The sequence below is a fragment of the Hyperoodon ampullatus genome (assembly GCF_949752795.1).
Source record: "Hyperoodon ampullatus genome assembly, chromosome: 5".
Lineage (NCBI taxonomy): Eukaryota > Metazoa > Chordata > Mammalia > Artiodactyla > Ziphiidae > Hyperoodon > Hyperoodon ampullatus.
The window spans coordinates 19798045-19823027 of NC_136918.1; the positions used below are offsets into that span (position 1 = coordinate 19798045).

General features: G+C 40.7%; 1 protein-coding gene across 1 annotated transcript in view; it reads left to right on the forward strand.

The window, feature by feature from the left end:
• ARHGEF26 (Rho guanine nucleotide exchange factor 26) overlaps nucleotides 1-24983 on the forward strand; it is a gene marked incomplete at both ends in the record, with an annotated part of 142146 nt that overhangs the window by 10805 nt on the left and 106358 nt on the right. The window contains one exon of the mRNA XM_079704918.1: nucleotides 23196-23252. Within this exon, the coding sequence (XP_079561044.1) occupies nucleotides 23196-23252 (57 nt within the window). The remainder of the gene's footprint in view (nucleotides 1-23195; nucleotides 23253-24983) is intronic.

Consider the following 24983-nt stretch of genomic DNA (forward strand, 5'->3'; position numbering starts at 1 on the left):
TTTTGTCCTCCAGAGATCTGTGCCCAGAGACAAAGGAACCTGCCATACACAGGTGAATGGCCCAGCGAATCTCCTAAAATGGCATCGTGAGGACTAAGACAGCAGTTCCTGGATTTCTGGGCAAAGCTTGTGGGTTTGAAGAAAAATATTGATTGCGTTATCAGTGTGGGATAGAACACCGCGTACCTGCTACAGTTAGTGCTAAGTGGGTGGCAGCTGAGTCCTCCACGCAAGGTGAGCTTCCGGTTTCTAATCTGTTTCATCCTTTAATGGGCTCCCAGAAGGATTTACAGTATTACTGAAAATAAAAAATCAATCTTGAAGTCTTTTTGCTTTTTGTCATAACTTGACCCCCCCCGCATCACATACTATGCGTTGGACTAAAAAATGACAGTTGCGAAACCAGTGTTTGTTTCGTTAAGTTCCGTGACAGCCCCAAAGCCACACTGGCCAGCCATGCCCTGACCCCATTTGTTTGCCATGGGGTGTGTTTGTGTAATTTCCACTGCCTTGACACCCCAGGTACCTTTGACAAGGGTGCTCAGGCTCCAGAGTCAAAAACAAGCACACAGGCAAACTTCCTACTTGGATTCAATACCGACTGCGGTCACCTGACATACACCTGCTATAGTCATCCTCTTACTGGACTCTTCCTTTATACTTGCTGACACGTGGCTTTATCAGTAATCTTAAATCATTTTGAATATTTCTTCAGTTTGCTCAAAAATTTTAAACTCTATTCTGGAACTGTTTTTTTATGTTTTCTCTAAAGTACGTCTTCAGCTGTCCTTAGTGTAGCTAACTAGGTTCATATCTAGAATTAGGACTTTGGTCTCTTGAGTTCTGGAATCAGTTCCTAAGACACATAGTTTGCTCTGGTTGACCTTCTGGAACTGCCAAATGAGAAAGGGCGATTTGAAAAATGGCCATTTGATTATAAATGTAATTTCATTCAGTTGAAAATATAACACATTTTGGAGTCTTTAGCAGTTCCATTCGGTGGGACGTATTCTTTTAGAATCTACACCATGCTTATTGTGAAAGACACTGTTTTCTACTGAAAATCAGAGCTCAACAGATGTGATAAATCTGAATATCCTTCTGTTTGCAGAAATGCTTAATGCATTTAGAGGTCATCAACAGTTTCATCCTTTTCCCTTACATTTTCACACTTGTCTGAATTAATTTTCAGTTGTTCAGGGAGTTGCTGCTTAAAATAATCTCTTCAGTCATAGAATTTTCCATTTACATTCTTGCAACATAGCAGTCTCATAAAATTATTTTTTTACCTTAAATGGTGATTAATACCTTTTATCATATCTATCTTTTATGTTTAAAAAATAGAAAAAACATTCCCATTTTTCACATCTGGCTTACTTTTGGTACTTACAATGTAAACAGTTAGTCAGGGCTTTAGACGTGTACTCGTGCACACTGTTAAGTTGGAGAATAGGTCTCCTGGAGTGTTTGTATCTTTATAAACAGAACTGGAGGTCCATGTGCCTGGACCTGGGAGCCCCAGCAGAGATCCTGGTCCAGCTAAGAGGGCTGGAGCTGGGATCTGCTTAGCCTGGGGCAGGGAGCAGGCTCTGTTACACTCTTGTCATTTCAGTACAATTCGATTGTGGTGTTCCCTCAACATTTTTGAAAATTGATTTTGACTATATAAGCAATACATAGCACATGTTCCATGAAACAAAATTAAACATTTCAGATGAGACCAAAGTCTCTTTTGATCATATCTGCAATCCCAGTCTCTTTCGCCTTCTCTCTAGGCAATGCTGTTCTCAATTTGGTAACACTCTTCTTGAAATCCACATATATACATGTAAGGAAAAAATAAAGATTACGTGCATTTACATAAATGATATACTGTGCAGCTATTACAACTTGTTTTTTTCCTGAATAGTGTGTCTTATAAATCATTTCACGTCTCTACACGATGATCTTTAGTGTTCTTTCTAGTCTCTGGGTTAGGCTATAGGATGGGTATGCATTTCGCCATCTTTCTTTTCTGGGGAGCTATACCTGCTTTGGGAATCTGATAACAGTTGTGAGCCATGGACCTTCTCTTTAGAAAAATGCACACACAAGTAGATGTGTAAAACTAGTTTATACTTTTTGTTTTTTTCAGTTTCAGTTTGGGAGTATTTTTGTCTTTTGACTTTATCTCCAAATACTGGGGATACCTCACTGTAGCTTCCTGTGTATTGAGTACATTTCCATGTTGTTCATGTCACCTTTAGAAGTTTTTCTTTTTCTGAATTATAGCGATGGTGGGACTATAACCCCTTCTGAAAAATATATAGAGACTGAGAAAAAAACTACTCTGGTTGGAGCTTAGTAAGCAAAGGGCAGTTGAGTGGTAGATGTGCCAATATTTATGTTGTTGATTCTCCGGAGAGAACAGTGGGCTGTGAAAATGTGTGTGTGTGTGCCTTAGGCCCTGAGGGCAGGTACGGAGCAGAAGAGACAAGTGCTCCAAGAAAGTGGGAGGACATGAGCACAGGGATGTTTCATATTGGTTGGTGTAAGTACAAAAGGAGGTGTTTCAACTGGAAACCTAGACCTGGGACCCAGACAAAGAGGGTCTTATTTCATTGAGCAGAAAATTGATGAGAGAGATTGATGAATGATTCCTTCATTCACCTAGTCTTTATGGAGGGCCCTGTTCTAGGCAGTGGAGATAGAGCACAAACAGACTCCACTTTGCTTTCATGTCCTTACTGACACCCTGAATGGCAAGACAGACACCAAATTATCCCACAGGTACATGCAGAATCGCTGTGTTAATGCTGTGAAGGACGTGCTTGTGCTGCTCTGAGATCCTGTGGGAAGGGCACCTGTCTGGGCAAGATGCTGTCAGTCAAGGGAAGGTGGCAAAGGAGATGACAAGAGCTGCCATCTGACCAGCTACCAGATAAGTGTCAGGTCAGAGTTGTTGTTAGAGGGGCGGGTGCAGGCTGGAGGAGTCCCAAGCAGAGAAAATATCACGTACGCTATGCGGACCCTTCGGGGTGATGGAGGGTCAGAGGATTTGAGAAAAAGTCAGTGCACCTGTAGCTTGTTGATCTCTTTTCTTCCAGCCTCTACCTGTTGGGGGGTCCAGAGGCTCCATCCTTGGGGCTCCTCTTTTATCTGCACTCCCTTGGTGATCTCATCCAGTCTTGTGGCTTTAAATACATCATCTACTCTGATGACTTTCAAGTTTCTGTCTCTAGACTGGACCTTTCCTTGAGCGTCAGACAAGGATATCCAGCTTTGTTTCTGGTATCTAACCAGCATCTCAAAGTTAACCTTTCCAAAAGTTGACTTCTGATCACTCCCTTCTCTCCCACCCAAATCAGCTTCTCTCATAATCTCTTCTTTTTCTCAGCAAATAATGACTCCATTTTCTACTTGTGAAGGTCAGAACCCTTAGAGCCTTTGCTCACTCTTCTCTTTCTCCCATAACCTACTTCCGACTTGATGCAAAGTCTGTTGCCTGTAACTTCAGAATAGAGCTGCTTCTCTGCTGCCACCCTGTCACTGTGGAGGTGGATTGTCCCCATTGCTTCCCAGCTCACCTCCCTGCATCTACGTGGGTCCATTTTGGTCTCTTCTCCGTATAGCAGCTATATAGTTATATTGTTGAATTGTGATCCTGTTAAAATGTACTGAGATATTGTCCCTTTGTTCTGAACCCTCAAGTTATTTCTTACCTCCACTCAAAATAAAGGCCAAGCCTTACAGGGGCCAGGGAGGCTGTGTATTCTGGCCCCTGGTTGCTCTCTGGACTCATCCCATGCTTGTTGCTCAGTTACACTGGTGTTCCTCCAATACAAGGTGCACTCTGCCTCAGGGCCTTTGCACTTGCTCTCTCCTCAGCTTACAATAAATAGCTCTTCTTCCAGTGTCTTCCTGACACTTACCCCTCTAACATACTACGTGATTTACTTTTCTTGTTAATTGTCCATCTACTCCCACTGGAATAAAATCTGCATGAAAGCAGAGATTTTTGTCTGTTATGTTTCCTATCCTATTCCTAGCACATCATTGCCCGACTTACAGTAAGCTTGCAGTAAATATGTGGTGAATTTATGAGTGAATGTATAAATGAATGAGTAAAGGCAAAAACCTAATCCCATAAGTGAAAATAACAGCAAAAAATCTCAGCGGGGAAAACAGCCAGGAAGTTTCCTATTTGGGGCTATTTGGAGGCTGTTTTTAATTTTTATTTTAAAGGAAAAATTCTTGACAGTTTGGCTACATCCTGGATTTAATAAATATCTTTGATACATTAGGAAACTTGGTATCTTCATACTTTAGAACTACCTATGGTAGGTATTTGCATACTACGAAATCAAGTTAAATTACAGCCTCCCTCATCCTCCACTTGGTATTTCTTTTGGGGAGGTAGACAGATGCATTCAAGAACAATAGGAGTCTGTAGGAATATAGTGTAATTAGGTAAAAGGAAAGAAGGCTCGGTTACTTTGAGGAGTTCTGAATAACTGTGGGGAAAGGCTCTATAATACTGAGCTTGCACTTGTGAAAATCATCCATCAGATTTTTGTATCTGCCCTCTTGACCTTAAGATGTCCCCTTGTGGTGTCTCTTCTCTTGGTCCAGTGATGGGGCTATTCATCAGAGCCATATCCACAGAGTGATTTGTCTCCATGATGATTGATTAGAGAAATTGTCACCATCAAAATTACTGTTGGATCTTTAAATGTGGAACTCGTGCTTAAAAACTTTTCTCTCAAACTTGGTTGATTTATCCAGAGTACTTATAGCCTGTTGATGTTCTACATGATTAATCCGTACTCTTATGTCTTACAATTATTATGGCATTTATTGTCTGTATGTCTGTTATCTGGGGGGATAAGGACTATAATCAATGGACAGCTTCTGCAGAAGGAAGCATTTTTGCCAGTGAAAGGAAATTGCAGATTATTTTCCCCGTTAGCCTAGGAGATAAACTCTGCTACCCATCCAACTGCAATAACATAAAAATGGAGTAGTTCTTATTTGGGGCAGCAGGAAGCCCTGCTTCTGGCGGTTATGTGCAAAGGAGTATGGCTGTTGTCTGCTCAACTCATATTCAGCTGGGGTTAAGTTCTCAGTGTGAGCAGGCAGTGCAGATAACTGTAGCTATGGGACCTGTCATTGGATCATCATGATATTAATTTATTTACATGCAGTTAAATTATTAACACAGTGTTTGCAGAGGAGACTGTGCACCAGGGATTATACTAGGTCATTTCACTCAGCTTATGTCGAGCTTGTGACAATACCATGAGAGCGGGTACTATTTCTCTACTATATATTGAGGCAGCTGAGACTCTGAAGTGACAAATAGGGTTACTCTCCTACTGTTTTCTTTAGGGTCTTGAGGTTACCTGGAACAGAGCCTCTAAAGTTTCGCTAAATAACGGATGTGTACCCAGGGCTCTGGAAGAGCAGGAACCACATTTCTGTCTGGTACTTGGCCAGGAATGTGACTCAGTCTTAGAAGTGGCCTGTTGGCTATTTCTTCTCATGAATTGGCTCATTTGCCCTTTTTGCCAGGTCTGTCTTCTCTCCTCAGAGCTCCTGCATACTCACAGTTTCTGAGTTCTTGTAACTTACACTTGAGGTTACCTAGCGTGGTCCAGCCCCTCATGTTATCCTTTCAGCTTCCATGTATAGCTACCCAGGTCAATTTCTTTCTTTCTTTTTTTTTTAAACATCCTTATTGGAGTATAATTGCTTTTGGTGGTGTGTTAGTTTCTGCTTTATTACAAAGTGAATCAGTTATACATATACATATATCCCCATATCCCCTCCCTCTCACCCTCCCCATCCCACCCCTCTAGGTGGTCACAAAGCACCAAGCTGATCTCCCTGTGCTATGTGGCTGCTTCCCACTAGCTAGCTATTTTACGTTTGGTAGTGTATATATGTCAATGCTACTCTCTCACACTTCGTCCCAGCTTACCCTTGCCCCTTCCCGTGTCCTCAAGTCCATTCTCTACGTCTGCATCTTTATTCCTGTCCTGCCCCTATGTTCATCACAACCTTTTTTTTAGATTCCATATATATGTTAACATACAGTATTTGTTTTTCTCTTTCTGACTTACTCCACTCTGTAGGACAGACTCTGGGTCCATCCACATCACTACAAATAACTTAATTTCATTTATTTTTATTGCTGAGTAATATTCCACTGTATATATGTGCCACATCTTCTTTATCCGTTCATCTGTCGATGGACACTTAGATTGCTTCCGCGTCCTGGCTATTGTAAATAGTGCTGCAATGAACATTGTTGTACATGACTCTTTTTGAATTATGCTGTTCTCAGGGTATATGCCCAGTAGTGGGATTCCTGGGTCCTATGTAATTCTATTTTTAGTTTTTTAAGGAACCTCCATACTGTTCTCCATAGTGGTTGTACCAATTTACATTCCCACCAAAAGTGCAAAAGGGATCCCTTTTCTCCACACCCTCTCCAGCATTTATTGTTTGTAGATTTTTTGATGATGGTCATTATGACCGGTGTGAGGTGATACCTCACTGGGGTTTTGATTTGCATTTCTCTCATGATTAGTGATGTTGAGCGTCCTTTCATGTGTTTGTTGGCAGTCTGTATATCTTCTTTGGTGAAATGTCTGTTTAGATCTTCTGCCCATTTTTGGATTGGATTTTTGTTTTTTTGATATTGAGCTGCATGGGCTGCTTGTATATTTTGGAGACTAATCCTTTGTCAGTTGCTTTGTTTGCAAATATTTTCTCCCATTCTGAGGGTTGTCTTTTTATCTTGTTTATGGTTTCCTTTGCTGTGCAAATGCTTTTAATTTCACTAGGTCCCATTTGTTTATTTTTGTTGTAATTGTCATTTCTCCAGGAGGTGGGTCAAAAAGGATCTTGCTGTGATTTATGTCAGAGAGGGTTCCTCCTGTGTTTTCCTCTAAGAGTTTTATAGTGTCTGGCCTTCCATTTAGGTCTTTAATCCATTTGGAGTTTATTTTTGTGTATAGTGTTGGGAAGTGTTCTAATTTCATTCTTTTACATGTACCTGTCCACTTTTCCCAGCACCACTTATTTTAGAGGCTCTCTTTTCTTCACTGTATATTCTTGCCTCCTTTATCAAAGATAAGGTGACCATATGTGCGTGGGTTTATCTTTGTGTTTTCTATCCTGTTCCATTGATCTATATTTCTGTTTTTGTGCCGATACCATATTGTCTTGATTACTGTAGCTTTGTAGTATAGTCTGAAGTCAGGGAGCCTGATTCCTCCAGCTCCGTTTTTCGTTCTCAAGATTGCTTTGGCTATTCGGGGTCTTTTGTGTTTCCATGCAAATTGTGAATTTTTTTGTTCTAGTTTTGTGAAATATGCCATTGGTAGTTTGATAGGGATTGCATTGAAGCTGTAGATTGCTTTGGGTAGTATAGTCATTTTCACAATGTTGCTTCTTCTAATCCAAGAACATGGTATATCTCTCCATCTGTTGGTATCATCTTTAATTTCTTTCATCAGTGTCTTATAGTTTTCTGCATACAGGTCTTTTGTCTCCTTAGGTAGGTTTATTCCTACGTATTTTATTCTTTTTGTTGCAGTGGTAAATGAGAGTGTTTCCTTAATTTCTCTTTTAGATTTTTCATCATTAGTGTATCGGAATGCAAGACATTTCTGTGCATTAATTTTGTATCTTGCTACTTTACCAAATTCACTGATTAGCTCTAGTAGTTTTCTGGTAGCATCTTTAGGATTCTCTATGTGTAGTATCATGTCATCTGCAAACAGTGACAGCTTTACTTCTTTTCCGATTTGGATTCCTTTTATTTATTTTTTCTTCTCTGATTGTTGTGGCTAAAACTTCCAAAACTATGTTGAATAATAGTGGTGAGAGTGGACCATCCTTGTCTTGTTTCTGATTTTAGAGGTTTTCACCATTGAGAACGATGTTGGCTGTGGCTTTGTCATATATGGCCTTTATTGTGTTGAGGTAAGTTCCCTCTATGCCTACTTTCTGGAGAGTTTTTATCATAAATGGGTGTTGAATTTTGTCAAAAGCTTTTTCTGCGTCTATTGAGATTATTATATGGTTTTTATCCTTCAGTTTGTTAATATGGTGTATCACATTGATTGATCTGCATATACTGAAGAATGCTTGCATTCCTTTAATAAACCCCACTTGATCATGGTGTATGATCCTCTTAATGTGCTATTGGATTCTGTTTGCTAGTATTTTGTTGAAGATTTTTGCATCTGTGTTCATCAGTGATATTGGCCTGTAGTTTTCTTTCTTTGTGACGTCATTGTCTGGTTTTGGTATCAGGGTGATGGTGGCCTCATAGAATGAGTTTGGGAGTGTTCCTCCCTCTGCTATATTTTGGAAGAGTTTGAGAAGGATAGGTGTTAGCTCTTCTCTAAATGTTTGATGGAGTTCACCTGTGAAGCCATCTGGTCCTGGGCTTTTGTTTGTTGGAAGATTTTTAATCACAGTTTCAATTTCAGTGCTTGTGATTCATCTGTTTATATTTTCTATTTCTTCCTGGTTCAGTCTGGGAAGGTTGTGCTTTTCTACGAATTTGTCCATTTCTTCCAGGTTGTCCTAAAATGGACATATAGTTGCTTGTAGTAATCTCTCATGGTCCTTTGTATATCTGCAGTGTTAGTTGTTACTTCTTTTTCATTTCTAATTCTGTTGAATTGAGTCATCTCCCTTTTTTTCTTGATGAGTCTGGCTAGTGGTTTATCAATTTTGTTTATCTTCTCAAAGAACCAGCTTTTAGTTTTATTGATCTTTGCTATCGTTTCCTTCATTTCTTTTTCATTTATATCTGACCTGATCTTTATGATTTCTTTCCTTCTGCTAACTTTGGGGTTTTTTTGTTCTTCTTCCTCTAATTGCTTTAGGTGTAGGGTTAGATAGTTTATTTGGATTTTTCTTGTTTCTTGAGGTGGGATTGTATTGCTATAAACTTCCCTCTTAGAAATGCTTTTGCTGCATCCCATAGGTTTTGGGTTGTCATGTTTTCATTGTCATTTGTTTCTAGGTATTTTTTGATTTCCTCTTTGATTTCTTCAGTGATCTCTTGGTTATTTAGTAGTGTATTGTTTAGCCTCCATGTGTTTGTACTTTTTACAGTTTTTTTCCTGTAATTGATATTTAGTCTCATAGCGTGTGGCCAGAAAAGATACTTGATACGATTTCAATTTTCTTAAATTTAACAGCGCTTGATTTGTGACCCAAGATATGATCTATCCTGGAGAATGTTCCATGAGCACTTGAGAAAAAAGTGCATTCTGTTGTTTTTTGGATGGAATGTCCTATAAATATCAATTAAGTCCATCTTGTTTAATGTGTCATTTAACGCTTGTGTTTCCTTATTTATTTTCATTTTGGATGATCTGTCTATTGGTGAAAGTGGGTTGTTAAAGTCCCCTACTTTTATTGTGTTACTGTCGATTTCCCCTTTTATGGGTGTTAGCATTTGCCTTATGTATTGAGGTGTTCCTGTGTTGGGTGCGTATTTACAATTGTTATATCGTATTCTTGGATTGATCCCTTGATCATTATGTAGTGTCCTTCTTTGTCTCTTATAATAGTCTTTATTTTAAAGTCTATTTTGTCTGATATGAGAATTGCTCCTCCAGATTTTTTTTGATTTCCATTTGCATGAAAAGTGTTTTTCCATTCTCTCACTTTCAGTCTGTATGTGTCCCTAGGTCTGAAGTGGGTCTCTTGTAGACAGCATATATATGGGTCTTGTTTTTGTATCCATTCAGCTGGTCTGTGTGTTTTCGTTGGAGCATTTAATCCATTTACATTTAATTTAATTATTGATATGTATGTTCCTATTACCGTATTCTTTATTGTTTTGGGTTTGTTTTTGTAGGTTGTTTCATTCTCTTGTGTTTCCTGCCTAGAGAAGTTCCTTTACCTTTTGATGTAAAGCTGGTTTGGTGGTGCTGAATTCTCTTAACTTTTGCTTGTCTGTAAAGATTTTAATTTGTCTGTCGAATCTGAATGAGATCCTTGCTAGGTAGAGTAATCTTGGTTGTAGGTTTTCCCATTTCATCACTTAAAATATGTCCTGCCAGTCCCTTCTGGCTTGCAGAGTTCCTGCTGAAAGATCAGCTGTTAACCTTATGGGGATTCCCTTGTATGTTATTTGTTGTTTTTCCCTTGCTGCTTTTAATATTTTTTCTTTGTATTTAATTTTTGATAGTTTGATTAATATGTGTCTTGGCATGTTTCTCCTTGGATTTATCTTGTATGGGACTCTCTGTGCTTCCTGGACTTGATTGACTTTTACCCTTCCCATGTTAGGGAAGTTTTCAACTATAATCTCTTCAAATATTTTCTCTGACCCTTTCTTTTTCTCTTCTTCTCCTGGGACCCCTATAATTTGAATATTGGTGCGTTCAGTGTTGTCCCAGAGGTCTCTGAGACTGTCCTCAATTCTTTTCATTCTTTTTTCTTTATTCTGCTCTGCAGTAGTTTTTTCCACTATTTTATCTTCCAGGTCACTTATCCGTTCTTCTGCCTCAGTTACTCTGCTATTGATTCCTTCTAGAGAATTTTTAATTTCACGTATTGTGTTGTTCATCATTGTTTGTTTCCTCTTTAGTTCTTCTAGGTCCTTGTTAAACGTTTCTTGCATTTTCTCTGTTCTATTTCCAAGATTTTGGATCATCTTTACTATCATTATTCTGAATTCTTTTTCAGGTAGACTTCCTATTCCTTCTTCATTTCTTTGGTCTGGTGGGTTTTTACCTTTCTCCTTCATCTGCTGCGTATTTCTCTGTTTTCTCATTTTGCTTAACTTACTGTGTTTGGGGTCTCCTTTTCGGAAGCTGCAGGTTTGTAGTTCCTGTTGTTTTTGGTGTCTGCCCCCAGTGGCTAATGATTGTTTAGTGGCTTGTGTAGGCTTCCTGGTGGAGGTGACTGGTGCCTGTGTTCTGATGGGTGGGGATGGATCTTGTCTTTCTGGTAGTCAGGGCAGCATCTGGTCGTGTGTTTTGGGGTGTCTGTGAACTTAGTATGATTTTAGGCAGCCTCTCTGCTAATGGGTGGGGTTGTGTTCCTGTCTTGCTAGTTGTTTGTCATGGGGCATCCAGCCCTGGAGCTTGCAGGCCTTTGGGTGGAGCTGGGTCTTAGTGTTGAGACAGAGATCTCTGGGAGAGCTCTCACAAATTGTTATTACCTGCGGCCAGGAGGCCTCTGGTGGTCCAGTGTCCTGAACTCAGCTCTCCCAGTTCAGAGGCTCAGGCCTGACATTAGGCCCGACCACCAAGACCCTGTCAGCCACACAGCTCAGAAGAAAAGGGAGAAAAAAGAAAGAAAATAATAAAATAAAATAATTAAAATGAAAAAGTAATTAAAATATAAAAGTAATAAAAAAACAAAGAAGAGAGCAACCAAACCAATAAACAAATCCTCCAATGATAACAAGCGCTAAAAACTAAACTAAGATAAACATAACAATCAGAAACAAGTCAGTTGCAGACAGCAAAACCCCAAGTTTACAGTTGCTCCCAAAGTCCACCGCCTCAGGTTGATTGTGGGGATTTAATCTGCTGCTCCTGAGGCTGCTGGGAGACATTTCCCTTTCTCTTCTTTCTTCTCAGAGCTACCGGGGCTCAGCTTTGGATCTGGCCCCGCCTCAGCGTGTAGGTTCCCTGAGGGCGTCTGTTCTTCTCTCAGACAGGACGGGGTCAAAGGAGCCACTGATTCGGGGGCTCTGGCTCACTCAGGCCGTGGGGAGGGAGGGGCACGGAGTGCGGGGCAAGCCTGCGGCGGCAGAGGCCGGCGTGACATTGCACCAGCCTGGGGCACGCCGTGTGTTCTCCCGGGGAAGTTGTCCCTGGATCCCGGGACCCTGGCAGTGGCGGGCTGCACAGGCTCCCCTGAAGGGGGGCATGGACAGTGACCTGCGCTCGCACACAGGCCCCTCGGCGGCGGCAGCAGCAGCCCCAGCGTCCCACGCCCGTCTCTGGGGTCCGCGCTTTTAGCCGCGGCTCGCGCCCGTCTCTGGAGCTCCTTTAAGCAGCGCTCTTAATCCCTTCTCCTCGCACACCAGGAAACAAAGAGGGAAGAAAAAGTCTCTTGCCTCTTCTGGCAGGTCCAGACTTTTTCCCGGACTCCCTCCTGGCTAGCCGTGGTGCACTAACCCCTTCAGGCTGTGTTCACGCCGCCAACCCCAGTCCTCTCCCTGCGCTCCGACCGAGGCCTGAGCCTCACCTCCCAGCCCCGCCCGCCCCAGCGGCCGAGCAGACAAGCCTCTCGGGCTGGTGAGTTGCCGGTCGGCACCGATCCTCTGTGCGGGAATCTCTCCGCTTTGCCCTCCGCACCCCTGTTGCTGCACTCTCCGCCATGGCTCCAAAACTTCCCCCCTCTGCCACCCGCAGTCTCCGCCCGCGAAGAGGCTTCTAGTGTGTGGAAACCTTTCCTCCTTCACGGCTCCCTCCCACTGGTGTAGGTCCCGTCCCTATCCTTTAGTCTGTGTTTATTCTTTTTTCTTTTGCCCTACCCAGGTATGTGGGGAGTTTCTTGCCTTTTGGGAGGTCTGAGGTCTTCTGCCAGCGTTCAGTAGGTGTTCTGTAGGAGTTGTTCCATATGTAGATGTATTTCTGATGTATTTGTGGGGAGGAAGGTGATCTCCACGTCTTACTCCTCTGCCATCTTGGAGGTCCCCCGAGGTCAATTTCTTGAGAGAGAATCATATAGGCTCAGCCACTTTCCCCCCACTTAAATAGGTCACTTAAACATTTACTGTTATTTGATCAGGTGCTTAAGTAGCTCTTTTCCAATCAGCTTTGGCCTCCATGATGCATGATGGTGTGAAATGTGGGCTCTTGGGCTGCTGCTTTTGCAGAAGCTCTGAGTAGAACAGCTTTTCTTCTGAGGGTGAGTGGGAGTGTTAAGTGACATGACCGACATATCTAGTGTAAATTTACATATGGTGGAGTTGACATTGCAACCATGGTCTATATCAGTGGCTTAACATAATGAGAAATACATTTTACTTGTAAGCCAGTACGTGTGTTCATGGGTGCACGTCTGTGTATCTCAAACAAAAGCTTTACAAAGCAGAAGTTACCCTTAATACATGCAGTGCACTGTGGTATTCTCTGTTCTGTCCTTTCTGTTTTGTTACCTTTAAGTAGATGACAGTCAGAAATTCTTGGACTTTATTTTGCTATTCACTAAGAGGTTATAAGCTTGTAGCTTGAAAACGCTGGTATCTGACTGCAGAATTCATTTGTATTCCACTGCATTGTGCTGGATGGGGCAAACAAATCAAGCTGAAAACCAGTACCTGCGCTGCAGGAACTTAGAAGCTGGTTTAGGAGACAGTAGAAATGAAAGGTTTAAGTGATGTTTTTGAAAGAATGTTGGACAGAATGCGAAAATGAATGACACAGATAGATATCATAGAAAGCAGTAAAGGTCAGGTAAGTGCTCTCTAGAGACTCTGAATAAAACTAGACGGGCTACGTGAGCCATGGCCGCTGAGCCTGTGCGTCCGGAGCCTGTGCTCCACAACGGAAGAGGCCGCAACAGTGAGAGGCCCCAAAAAAACTAGACGGGCTAGATGGGCAGAAGAGTGGAAAATAAAAGCAATAGAAGTATAAACTATTGCTTGAAGGAAGTTTGAGATATAGGTAAATGGGAGAACAGTGGTAATTCTGTGCCTATTTCTCAGGTCTCCTCCATATAATAATAAGGTAATTCCTGTCCAGTGGAACCACTGCGTGCTTTGAACATCTCATGTAAAACATCAGTCCACTTTTTTTTTTTTTTTTTTAGTTTTTTGGCTGTACCATGTGGCATGTGGAATCTTATTTTCCTGACCAGGGATTGAAGCTGTGCCCCCTGCAGTGAAAGTGCTGCATCTTAACCACTGGACCTCCAGGGAAGTCCCTATTAGTTCACTTTAGTATCCATTTTTCCAAAACAGGTTTTACTCAGCTTAGATTTTATTGCCAATCTAAGAAAGTATCTTTAGTGTCAGTGTTTTTCTAAGGAACTTACTGTTTGGAGGTGATCATTCCTTCCGTCTGCCACTTTCCAAAAACAACAAGCAAAAACAAAATGGCAGCAAAGATGTTGGCACCACCTTTACAAACAGGTGTCCTCTTCTGCAAGAGGAGCCCCTCAGACCTGTTCTGCCTTCGTCAGCCCCTTCCTGACTCATGCCTTCACTATGTCATCGGTGTCATTGTCAATTATGCGACTCCAGCCGAGTCCTACTCTGCGTGCCCATCTGCACGCCTGCCCGTCATCACTTGCTTTCAACACTGCCTCATAAGCCACTGCCCGGTTTGGGCTTGACCGAAATCTCTCTCATGGTCACCTCTCACTTAAGAGCTTTCCTGTGGGCAGGAACAAAGAAATGCAGGTATTATTGGCATCCATAAACAGCTCCATTTGCCTGTCCTACTTGCTTTGTTTCTTTTTTGAGAGAGGACTTTGGAACATATTTTAGTTTTTATTAAAAATAATGCTTTAATTCCAAAGCTGAGATGTTTATTATAGAAAAATCAAAAAGTACCAATAGATAAAAAGAAGAAAATAAAAATTAGTTGAAGTCCCTCCCATCCAATCACTGTTGACATTTTGGTATATAACTTTTCAGACTTTTTCTTTTTTCTTAATGTGTATTTAGAGTTTTCCTTTTCCTTTAGGCAAAAATTAACACAATAATTTTGTCTTATTACTCATATTTTCCCTTTAGCAATGTTGTAAATATTTTCTCAGGTCATTAAACCTGCTGTTTTGTAACCTATTTTTTTCTCTTAACAATGTTGTGAATGACTTTCCATGTTATTAAAGTTTCTTCCACAACAACCTTTGTAAAGCTCATATTATATTTCATCAAATAGGTAGGTGTTTGGTTCTTTTAACCAATTCCCTTTGTTAGTCATTAGTTTATTCCTAATATTCCAACTTAAAATCAAAATTTAAGTTCTTTGAAACTTATTTTTGAATTACAAAAGTAATGCAAATACATTCACCTTATTACAAAACTAAACACAACAATTAAGACTGAAAGATGCTCTGATTTTACCACCATTCCCAACCCCCTCCACTGTTCACCACTGTTATTAGTCTGGTCTCCTCCTCCGTATTTTATTAAATATTCCACTTTTAAAAATTGCTCATCTTTTATTAAATAACTTTATGGAATTGCCTTTTTCCCCTAAAACCAGTTTACTTTTTATCCTCTCTACTTCTGTGTCATGAGCTTTTCATGTATGTCCTAATCTCATTTTCTCCTCTTGATTGCAGATAGAAAAAGGAGAACTGGGTTTCTCTCTCATGGGGGAATAGAGATTGAGTACACTTGGGTCCAGGCTCAGTAGCCCACAGGGGAATGACGGTATTGAGAGCCACAAGTCAAAGAGAGGAATTTGAGGAGATTCCACAAATGTCAGTACTAATCAACAAGTTAAATTGCCAGGCGCCCTGCTGACAGCTTAACTTTCTCTGCAGCAGGAGCTGGGAATTCAGTTAGGGATGCAGTTTCTGGGGCATCCAGGGGGAGGACCTTAGTTTAAGGGAAAAGTAGCTGCAGGTCACACCTCTTAAGAAATTCAGAAGCATGAGAAGACAGTGCACCACGGAGGTTAGGAGATTAGTCTTTGGGGCTTCCCTGGTGGCGCAGTGGTTAAGAATCCACCTGACAATGCAGGGGACACGGGTTCAAGCCCTGGTCCGGGAAGATCCCACATGCCACGGAGCAACTAAGCCCGTGCGCCACAGCTACCGAGCCTGCGCTCTAGAGCCCACGAGCCACAACTCCTGAAGCCTGCGTGCCTAAAGCCCGTGCTCCGCAACAAGAAAAGCCACCGTGATGAGAAACCCGCGCACTGCAGTGAAGAGTAGCCCCTGCTCGCCGCAACTAGAGAAAGCCCGTGCGCAGCAATGAAGACCAAACACAGCCAAAGATAAATAAATAAATATATACATACATTTATAAAAACAAAAAAAGAGAGATTAGTCCTTGGAGGCAGCAAGCAGGCCTGGGTTGAATCCCAGCTTGGCCACTTATTAGGGCTAATGATGATTTAACTTCCTGTGTCTCCATTTTCTTATTTGTAAAATAGCGATAGTAATCGCTTCCTTGCGGCATTGTTAGACGTTTTAGACGCATGGAAAGAACAGTGCCTGGTGCATGGTAAGCATTTGATACATTGGTAGTTGGAGAAATAGATTCAATACTCTGAATCAGGAATTGGCTAGATATAGGATGCTGGTTTACGAGGGCCGGCTACAAAGGAAGCAACGCATGCTTATCTCCTAAATCATACAAAGCACAGCAACTTACTCTTGTGCCTTTAATGACCTTGCCGTTTGTGGTCTGTCCCCTAGGCCTCATATCTGTACTGAAGTAACTGGGGCTCAATCAGGAATCCTGGCTCTGTCTGCAGAGGGTGACTCAGCCCTGAGTAAAAGCCCCAAGCCCTGGCCTGTCTTATCTGAGTTCGCCACAGTTTTAGCAGATCTGAGGTTACCTCTGGGAGGCTGGGGGAGCTTGCTGTTTCTTGAGATTCAAGAACTTTGGTGAGGATTGTAGAATTAACCTTAACAATGTAGATCAGAGAGGAGATCTGGTTTTTTGAACAAATGAATGAGAAGGTCCCTGGCATGTTACTTGACATCTTTTTAAATTAAGCATATGATTTTATTAAATGGGCCATTGTCTTCGACCTCTCATTATTCTAAAACATAGTGTTCTATTTACCATCTCCTCCCTAAAAATATGGCACTGTCCCTATCTTGACCTCATTTATCTGATCTTTGGTTATCCAGATCTCTGGCTCTTTGATGTGGATGTTCTGCGGCCGCTTGTGGCTTAGGTGGACGGTATTTCAGTGATTTCTCGGTGGACATGGTGGGGCCCGAGACAGCCTGCAGGGACTGCTTACAGAGGACAGTGTTTCGGACCTGTGGCAAATTTTTCATTTTAGGAACTTCAAACATACACTCAGAGAGCCGCTGTTCCCATGTTGTTGGCAGTGAAGGAATTCTAGCTCATTTATAATTCAGGGGCTATTCGGCTTGTGTTAAGTCTGTAGAAAGGACCTAGGAGTGATTGTGTCACGTGGTATAATTTTACTTTGCAATTCATTCTCTTCCCACTTGAACTCTTGAGAATAGAAGCCCATGAATAGCAAATCACCAGGAGGCATGAATAAGCCAGTCAATTTTCAGCAAGTGGGTAACTCCAAGTTTAAAGGTCTTCACTCCAATGGGTATTCAATGGACATTAGTGCTTTACGGAGCCTGAGTGATCTTCGATTATAAATATCTGATCTAATTTTTTTTTTGTGTGTGTGGTACCCAGGCCTCTCACTGTTGTGGTCTCTCCCGTTGCGGAGCACAGGCTCCGGACGTGCAGGCCCAGCGGCCATGTCTCACGGGTCCAGCTGCTCCACGGCATGTGGGATCCTCCCAGACCGGGGCACAAACCCATGTCCCCTGCATCGGCAGGTGGACTCTCAACCACTGCGCCACCAGGGAAGCCCTCTAATTTTTAATTGACTACATTTCTGAGCCTTTTTGGTCGGTCAGTCTTTTGGGGGCCCTCCTATTCTAGTTTCTCTGGCTGGCGGTGAAAAACAGAAGGAATGTGCACCTGTCTTATCTAGAAACACTGTCAAGTCACAGAGGGCCTGAGGACATATCCTTGTTTACCCCCTAGAAAATGATCATCTGGTCAGCCAGGAGACTGGTGTAGTTCATCTTGGCTCTGTCCACAAGTACAGGGCTGACTCTCTCCTGTAGATAGGCTCTGTATAAATGGCAACCTCAGGGCTCTGTTGGAGGTGCAGAGAACCTGGATTATTACCTATTCCAGTCAGTGGCGTCAAAGGCCAAGGAATATTGTGCAAAGCTCGCGGTTTTCCTAACACAGTTCTTCACGAGGTGAAAACACCTGTAGCTGTCGTGAATGCGGGAGTGGAATTACTACCTAAAGCCTGCTTGTTCCTTTGTGGGTTAGTCATCTAACAAGTTCAGATTGGCAAAGTATCAAGAAGGAAATCGGCATCCATTTTATTTCATTTGTTGATTTTTTAACCATTTTTAAAAATTGAAGTATAGTTAACTGACAATGTTGTATTAGTTTCAGGTGTACAGCAAAGTGATTGAGTTGTACATATACATATATCCTTTTTTCAGATTCTTTCCCCATATAGGTTATTACAGAATGTTGAGTATAGTTCCCTGTGCTATACAGTAGTTCCTTGCTGTTTATCTATTTTATATGTAGTAGTGTGTACATGTTACTCCCAAATTCCTAATTTATCCCTCCCTCCCTTTACCCTTTGGTAACAGTAAGTTTGTTTTCTATGTCTGTGAGTCTATTTCTGTTTTGTAAATAAGTTCATTTACATCATTTTTTTAGATTCCATAAGTAAGTCATATCATACGATATTTGTCTTTCTCTGACTTACTCGCCGTCAATTTTAGGTGGAGTATCTATTAATTAACTTTTGGGTCTGTACTTTAGGGAGTTTATTTACCCTTTTATAAATTTCAAAAACTGTATCTTGGGTCTAGTAAGACAGTATCATATCCATAGATGAAGTATCTTCTACTGTCCTTTATTAGTTTTAGCCAGTTGTTAACTTCTGTCTCTTTTGAACATGGAAAATATACTGGTTACAAAAATCATGGGAGGAGAATTTCAATGCAGTTACAGCAGTAAAAATATAATTTACACTTATGAATTTAGGACTGTTATGACATTAGCGAGTTCCCTGCATTCACTATCTTGACAGGCCACATAATATATGTTCATATTTTTCAACTTATGTCAGAACTATAGTTGCGAGCTACAGTTTTGTTGTTTTATTTGAATTAATTTTTATCCACTTCAAATGTTGACAATATTGACACATATTCACGCTTTCTCCTTAGAGTCTATCATCTGCCATGGCAAGATTTGAAGAGTTTTGTGAATTGCTTAGTTTATATGAAATCAAGAACCCCAAATGGAATCTAGTTCTTAATGTTTCATTAAACTACTTATGTAATTCTACTTGATGAGATAGTTAAATTAAAAATTTAGACCAGGGCTTCCCTGGTGGTGCAGTGGTTGAGAGTCTGCCTGCCGATACAGGGGACACGGGTTCGTGCCCCTGTCCAGGAGGATCCCACATGCTGCGGAGCGGCTGGGCCCGTGAGCCATGGCCACTGAGCCTGCGCGTCCGGAGCCTGTGCTCTGCAACGGGAGAGGCCACAACGGTGAGAGGCCCGTGTACCGCAAAAAAAAAAAAAAAAAAAAGAAAAAATTTAGACCAGTGAGGAATGAGAAAGTTCAAGTGAGGTCAGAAGAGAGCTGTAAAGGAGTGTTGCTTGGCTGTCTGTGTGTTCCCGTTTGTGCTGGGCCAGAGCCACCACTGCAAAATATATATTTAAAAAATAAAAAAAGAGCCTGTACAATTTAATTTCTTTCAGTTTAGATAACAAAATAGGAATCCATTTTGGAAAGTGGTGTATTTTCTTTTCCATACATGGAAACAAGGAGAACCCTTGGAGAATTTTGCTAGATTCTCTTAGCAAAACTGTGCAAACTGCAGAAAACATGTAAATGTAAAAACTATAGGTATAAACATATGCTTTATACACATTTTTTTTGGTGCAAAAGAAGAGCCTGGGCCTTCAGATGATTTTTACTTCAGTTTAACAATAAGGTCACTGGTTTTGAATAGACAATTTCCAGAGATATTTACTATTAAAATCTTTGCACACATTCTCTCTCCTTCTTTCCTTTCCCTCCCTCCCTTACCCCCTTCTTCCCTTGTTTCTTTCCGCTTGACATTTTGCTCTGCGTTTTCATTCTCCCCCAGTTTTCTCTGCCTGCCTTCTGCCAGTCTCTGTGAGGCCCTCTTTTATATCCTCTCTCCCCTTCTTTCTCTGGTTTCATCTTCCCAATTCTTCAGTTTCTGAAATCATCTTGCCGCTCTTGACCTTCGACCTCCAGGCACCTGCTCTGCTTAATTTAGAGTTGAACGTGGAAGGTCTCAGGTGGACAAAATGCTTCCTCTTGGCTCAGGAGAAGAACCTGTCCAGCCAGGACCTGGAGCAGTGGTCTGGCAGCCAGCCAGGAGGAGCTGGCTCATCTGAACTCTCCAGAGCCAGTTTTCAGATTCCCCGAGTGTGCCCGTTTTCTTAATTATAACCCAAGACTGCTTCATGGAATCTTTTTTTCTTTTTGGTCAGTTTTGTATGGGCTGCTGGTCTCTTACTAATGACTTTTTTGGGTAAAGGAATATTTTATCATTTTTTAAATTAGTATTATTAGTGAAAGGTGATAATTCTATGCAATTAGTACTTTGCCTTTTTCAAAACTACCTTCTCTCCCCCCTCAGAAGAGCAACTACTTTAGCTGGGGATTTTTTTCTTTTTCTTTTTGATAGGATGCAGTACTCTTTATCCCTCAGTAAACTAGCTGTATCTGAGTAGGTCTCTAAGCCCACATGCTTCTCTCTCTTCCCCTTAAGATTTCCAGGTTTGAACTCAGCAGTAGGCGTGGATAGAGATGCCGGTGGCCTGGAAATTCTTGCTGGTGACCTCACCTGCAGAGACAGTGGGCGTGATGCCGGAATATCCATCTGCCAGGACTTTGTGTCAGGCAGGAAATCCTGTGAAGTTCGTGCTCAGGGTTAACCAAATGGGAGCAGCTCTGAACGGTTTCATTCTTCTGTCCAGTCTCCTACCTTATTAAAATGTTTGAAGAAGCCTTTTTAGCCATGAGTTCTTGCTGACAGGCTGACCCAGGGTCAGGATGGTGGGTAAGGCATTACAACATTCTGTGATATGGGTGGATGAAAACAAACATATGGAGACTTGGTACAGACCTGGCATTAGAAGGGGTTGTAGTGATGATCATCCAACCGTAGAAATGGGGGTGCCTCTCATAGAAAGCTGGGAGTTCCTATCCCTGGTAATATCATGATTAAGAGTGAGAGCCCTGAAGTTGACAGACCTGGATGGGGATCCTGGCCTTGCTACCTATTAGCTGTGTGATCTGGGATCCTAAGCCTTAGTTGTTATTCCCATCTGTGAAATGGGAATAAAAGTAATATTGGCTTTTTAGAATTTTTATGAGGATTCAATGGGAATGGGGTATAAAACACACAGCATATTTCCTGGTGCTCAGTAAATGATTGCTGATTTTAGTATTGATTTAGGACTCTTTCTGCTCTACTGTACTGCTTTCTAACCTTTTCCAACAATCAGATTAAAGGCAGTAACATGTAGTTTTCTTTATTTCCCTGACCCCACAATGTAGAGAACTGTGTACCAGCGGTCTTCACACTGGGATATGCATCACACCCCGGGGCATTCAGCAAGACCATGTGAGGTGGGCAGGAGTAGTTTTAAGGGGACCATTTTCCAGATTCTCAACTCGTAGGTATTCTTTTTTCTAAAACTGAGACTGTATCTGCAGTTAAAGTGTTACACCAGGTTTTGTTTTGTTTTTTTTCCAGCTTCCACTTTCACAGTACCCCCTTTGCCATTTTTCTAAAGAAAGCCATATCAAATCTTACTTTGGTGCCCTGTCTCAACATGCTAAATCACAGGCACAAGATAAAATGGGGTCAATTTGAAATACTGGTTTCAGCAAAGCCTCCTTTAATTAAGCCACCGTCTCACTCAGAGTTGCATTGTCAGTAAAATTTTACTTTTAGGGCTAAATGCATTGAAATTGGAAGTAATTGTGTCATTTTGATTATAGATTAGTAATGCTATTTGTAGTGGTTTTACAATCCAGAAGAGTCTTTATGCTTAAAGCTCATTGCTCACAGGAAATTTTAGAAAATTAAATGTAAAAACCTATTTTTGTGTTAAAGTATGCTAGGGTGACTAATAAGACACCCTGACACATAGAATTATACTAGGAAACTTGGGGGGGTGGGATTGACATAGAAATGAGATTTCAAGGAGAAAGAAGAATAATGTAAAATGTCCAACTGTTAAGAAAAGCTTATTTATTTTTAAATGGGTGATGTTATGCAATAGGTATTTAGTCATCATGGTTTTTATATTCCATTGGATACATTTAAAAGAGTATAATAACACATGGTTAAAATGTCTAAATTTACAATTAGCAGCAAAATATATCTTTAAAATTCTTTACGTTTAGGACGAAAATTTAAGATGCCAACTTAAAAATGGGTCTAAGGGAACATGGTTTTTAAGTTTTTTTTTTTTGAGAAGTATGATAGCCAACGTTTGAAGACCTTTGTTATATTTTATTGCTATTAATTTTTCACACAAGGGGAGGGCACTCTCTTCCTGCTCTTCTTCCTGTGAAGTGCAGGATTTAATTGGTTGGTATTTTGCATATGCCTTACCTTTTGCTAATTAAACTTTAACTGAAAAGCATGAATATCTTTCATGTGCCAGACTCAGTGCCGGGTATATCAGAAGAGACTCCAGGTCCTGCCTTCATGGAGTTCATAGTTCAGCCTCTACTCTTTGGGTTAGAGACTGAATTTTGATAGGAACTACAGCAGCCAGGTAAAAATGTGTGGCAGTTGAGTTATAGGAACCTCAGGGATTCAACTAGGGATACAACCGTATTACTGCAAGTATGGTACTAGCATTCTTGGTTCCTGTAGCTACTGTGGCTTCTCCAAAGACTATCAGGTTATATCCTTATTTGTCAAAATTAAATATGCCTGAAAGACTGCTGAAATTGGGCCAAGGGGACTGCGTTTCCTTGTTTGATTGGGTTTTTATAAAGAGCATTGCTGTTCCACTGAGTCTCTGTGAAAAAATAGTGTTAAAATTACTCTTTCAATGTCATAAGGACACCATGTTACTGACCAGGGTTCTGGGCAGTAAACTCTTAGAGTGGTGGCTTCATTTTCTTTATTATCAGGAATTTCTTCAGTTATGAATCAGAAGATTAATTTCATAAGTATTTTAGGAACAGCCAGAACTAAAAGTAGAATAGATTAACTCAACCTGATAGGATAGTGTTCTAGACACTTTTCATTTCTTTAGTGTTGAACTATGCTAATTTATTTGTGTAATTAAATGTCATTTGAGGGGTGTGAGACTCAAAATTAGTATGTACTGAATTCAACATTTTGCATAATTTCTCTTAATTCATTTTTGAAGGGCATAGAGTTATGTCTTACATAATAGAGCAGTTGTTTAAGTAAATGCGCTCAACTTTATTTTGCTTTTCCCCCTAGGTGAAAAGAAATGGATTATCTCAGACAGTTAGCCAGGAAGAAAGAAAGAGACAAGAGGTATGTTTTCCACCAAGCAGATGCTTTAGGGTTCCAAGGGGTGCCTATTATGTTCAGCGTTTTCCTTTGACGATGTATCCTTTTTTTTTTTTTTTTTTTTTTACAGAAGGAGTATGTGATCATTGTCAAATAAAACTACACATAAACCCCCATAAAAGAAAATTTAAAATATACCAATGTCATTTTAACTTAACAAAGCACCTAGTCTGCGTGTATTTACACTGGAAGAAATACGTTGAAAAATGAAACAGACATTACTTAGATCCTGGAACTGAAAAAGGATGTTAGTGGAAAAACTGGTGAAATCTGAATAAAGTGTGAATATTTGTCTGCAGACAAAATGTAATGTACCCTGGATAGGGAAAGCCAGGTGAAGGAAATATAGGAACTCTGAACCGTCTTTGCAAGATTTCTATAAATCTAAAATTATACCAAAATAAAAGTTTACCTAATAAAAAGTAAAACAGATAATAAGAGGGTTTCATAACTTGAAGTTTAATAAATACAGTTTAAGAAAATTGCTCACTGTAATAATATTGCGAAGTTATCAGAGTACTTTCCTTCTGTTTTATGCATATGAGCATGGAGATACAGAAGCTTAGGCATATACATGCATGTAAATCAATTCCACAGAGGACATGAGATACCTTTTTCTTATTTCATTGGCCTGAAATAACACAAAAGTATAAGGATGCATTGTAGTGCCTTTTTTTTTTTTTTTTTTTTGGCGGTACACGGGCCTCCCACCGTTGTGGCCTCTCCCGTTCCGGAGCACAGGCTCCGGACGTGCAGGCTCAGCGGCCATGGCTCACGGGCCCAGCCGCTCCGCGGCATGTGGGATCTTCCTGGACCGGGGCACAAACCTGCGTTCCCCGCATAGGCAGGCGGACTCTCAACCACTGCGCCACCAGGGAAGCCCTGTAGTGCCATTTTTTTTAACTTAAAAAAAACAAAATAGTATATAACATTGGTGTATACATCTCTGTGAATTAAAAATGTATTACATTTATAATTTTTTTCTTATTTTTATAAAGAAACTAAGACTTTCACTAAAATAGAAGTCCTACATTCTCCTCTGTCTCATTCCCTTCCTCTCCTCCCCAGAGGCAACTATAATTATGAATTGATGTGTATCCATCCAATCATGTATTAGGTATATTTACGTACATATACTTGTGTGTGTCTGTTAAGATGTAGATAAATGATATGATTCTGAACATATGTTTTGGTTGGTTGCTTTTTACATTCAACATTGTTTTTGAGATTTATCCATGTTAATGCATGTTAATCTAGATCATTTATTCAAACTACTGTATAGTATTCCATTCTCCAAATACTACTTTTTAAAAAAATCTGTTCTCCTAGTGAGGGACAACAGGCAGTACTTTTTTTTTTACGGTTAACATAGTGACATAAACAATATTTCTCTCTGTTTGTGGACAAATTCAAGAGCTTCTCCAGGGTCCTAGTCCCATTTGAATATTTCTTTTATTTTAAACCTATTCTGTTTCCCTTATATTTTGAAAATATTTATTTAGATTTGTGATATAAAAAAGTAATGACTGGGAATTCCCTGGCGGTCCAGTGGTTAGGACTCTGTGCTTTCACTGGCGAGGGCCCAGGTTCAATCCCTGGTAATGACAGCAAATCTAACTATGGTTTCTTTCTGTTCCTATACAGATATTTTAACAGGTCTAATGTGATTTGCTTTTAAGTAGTTGATGACCCAAT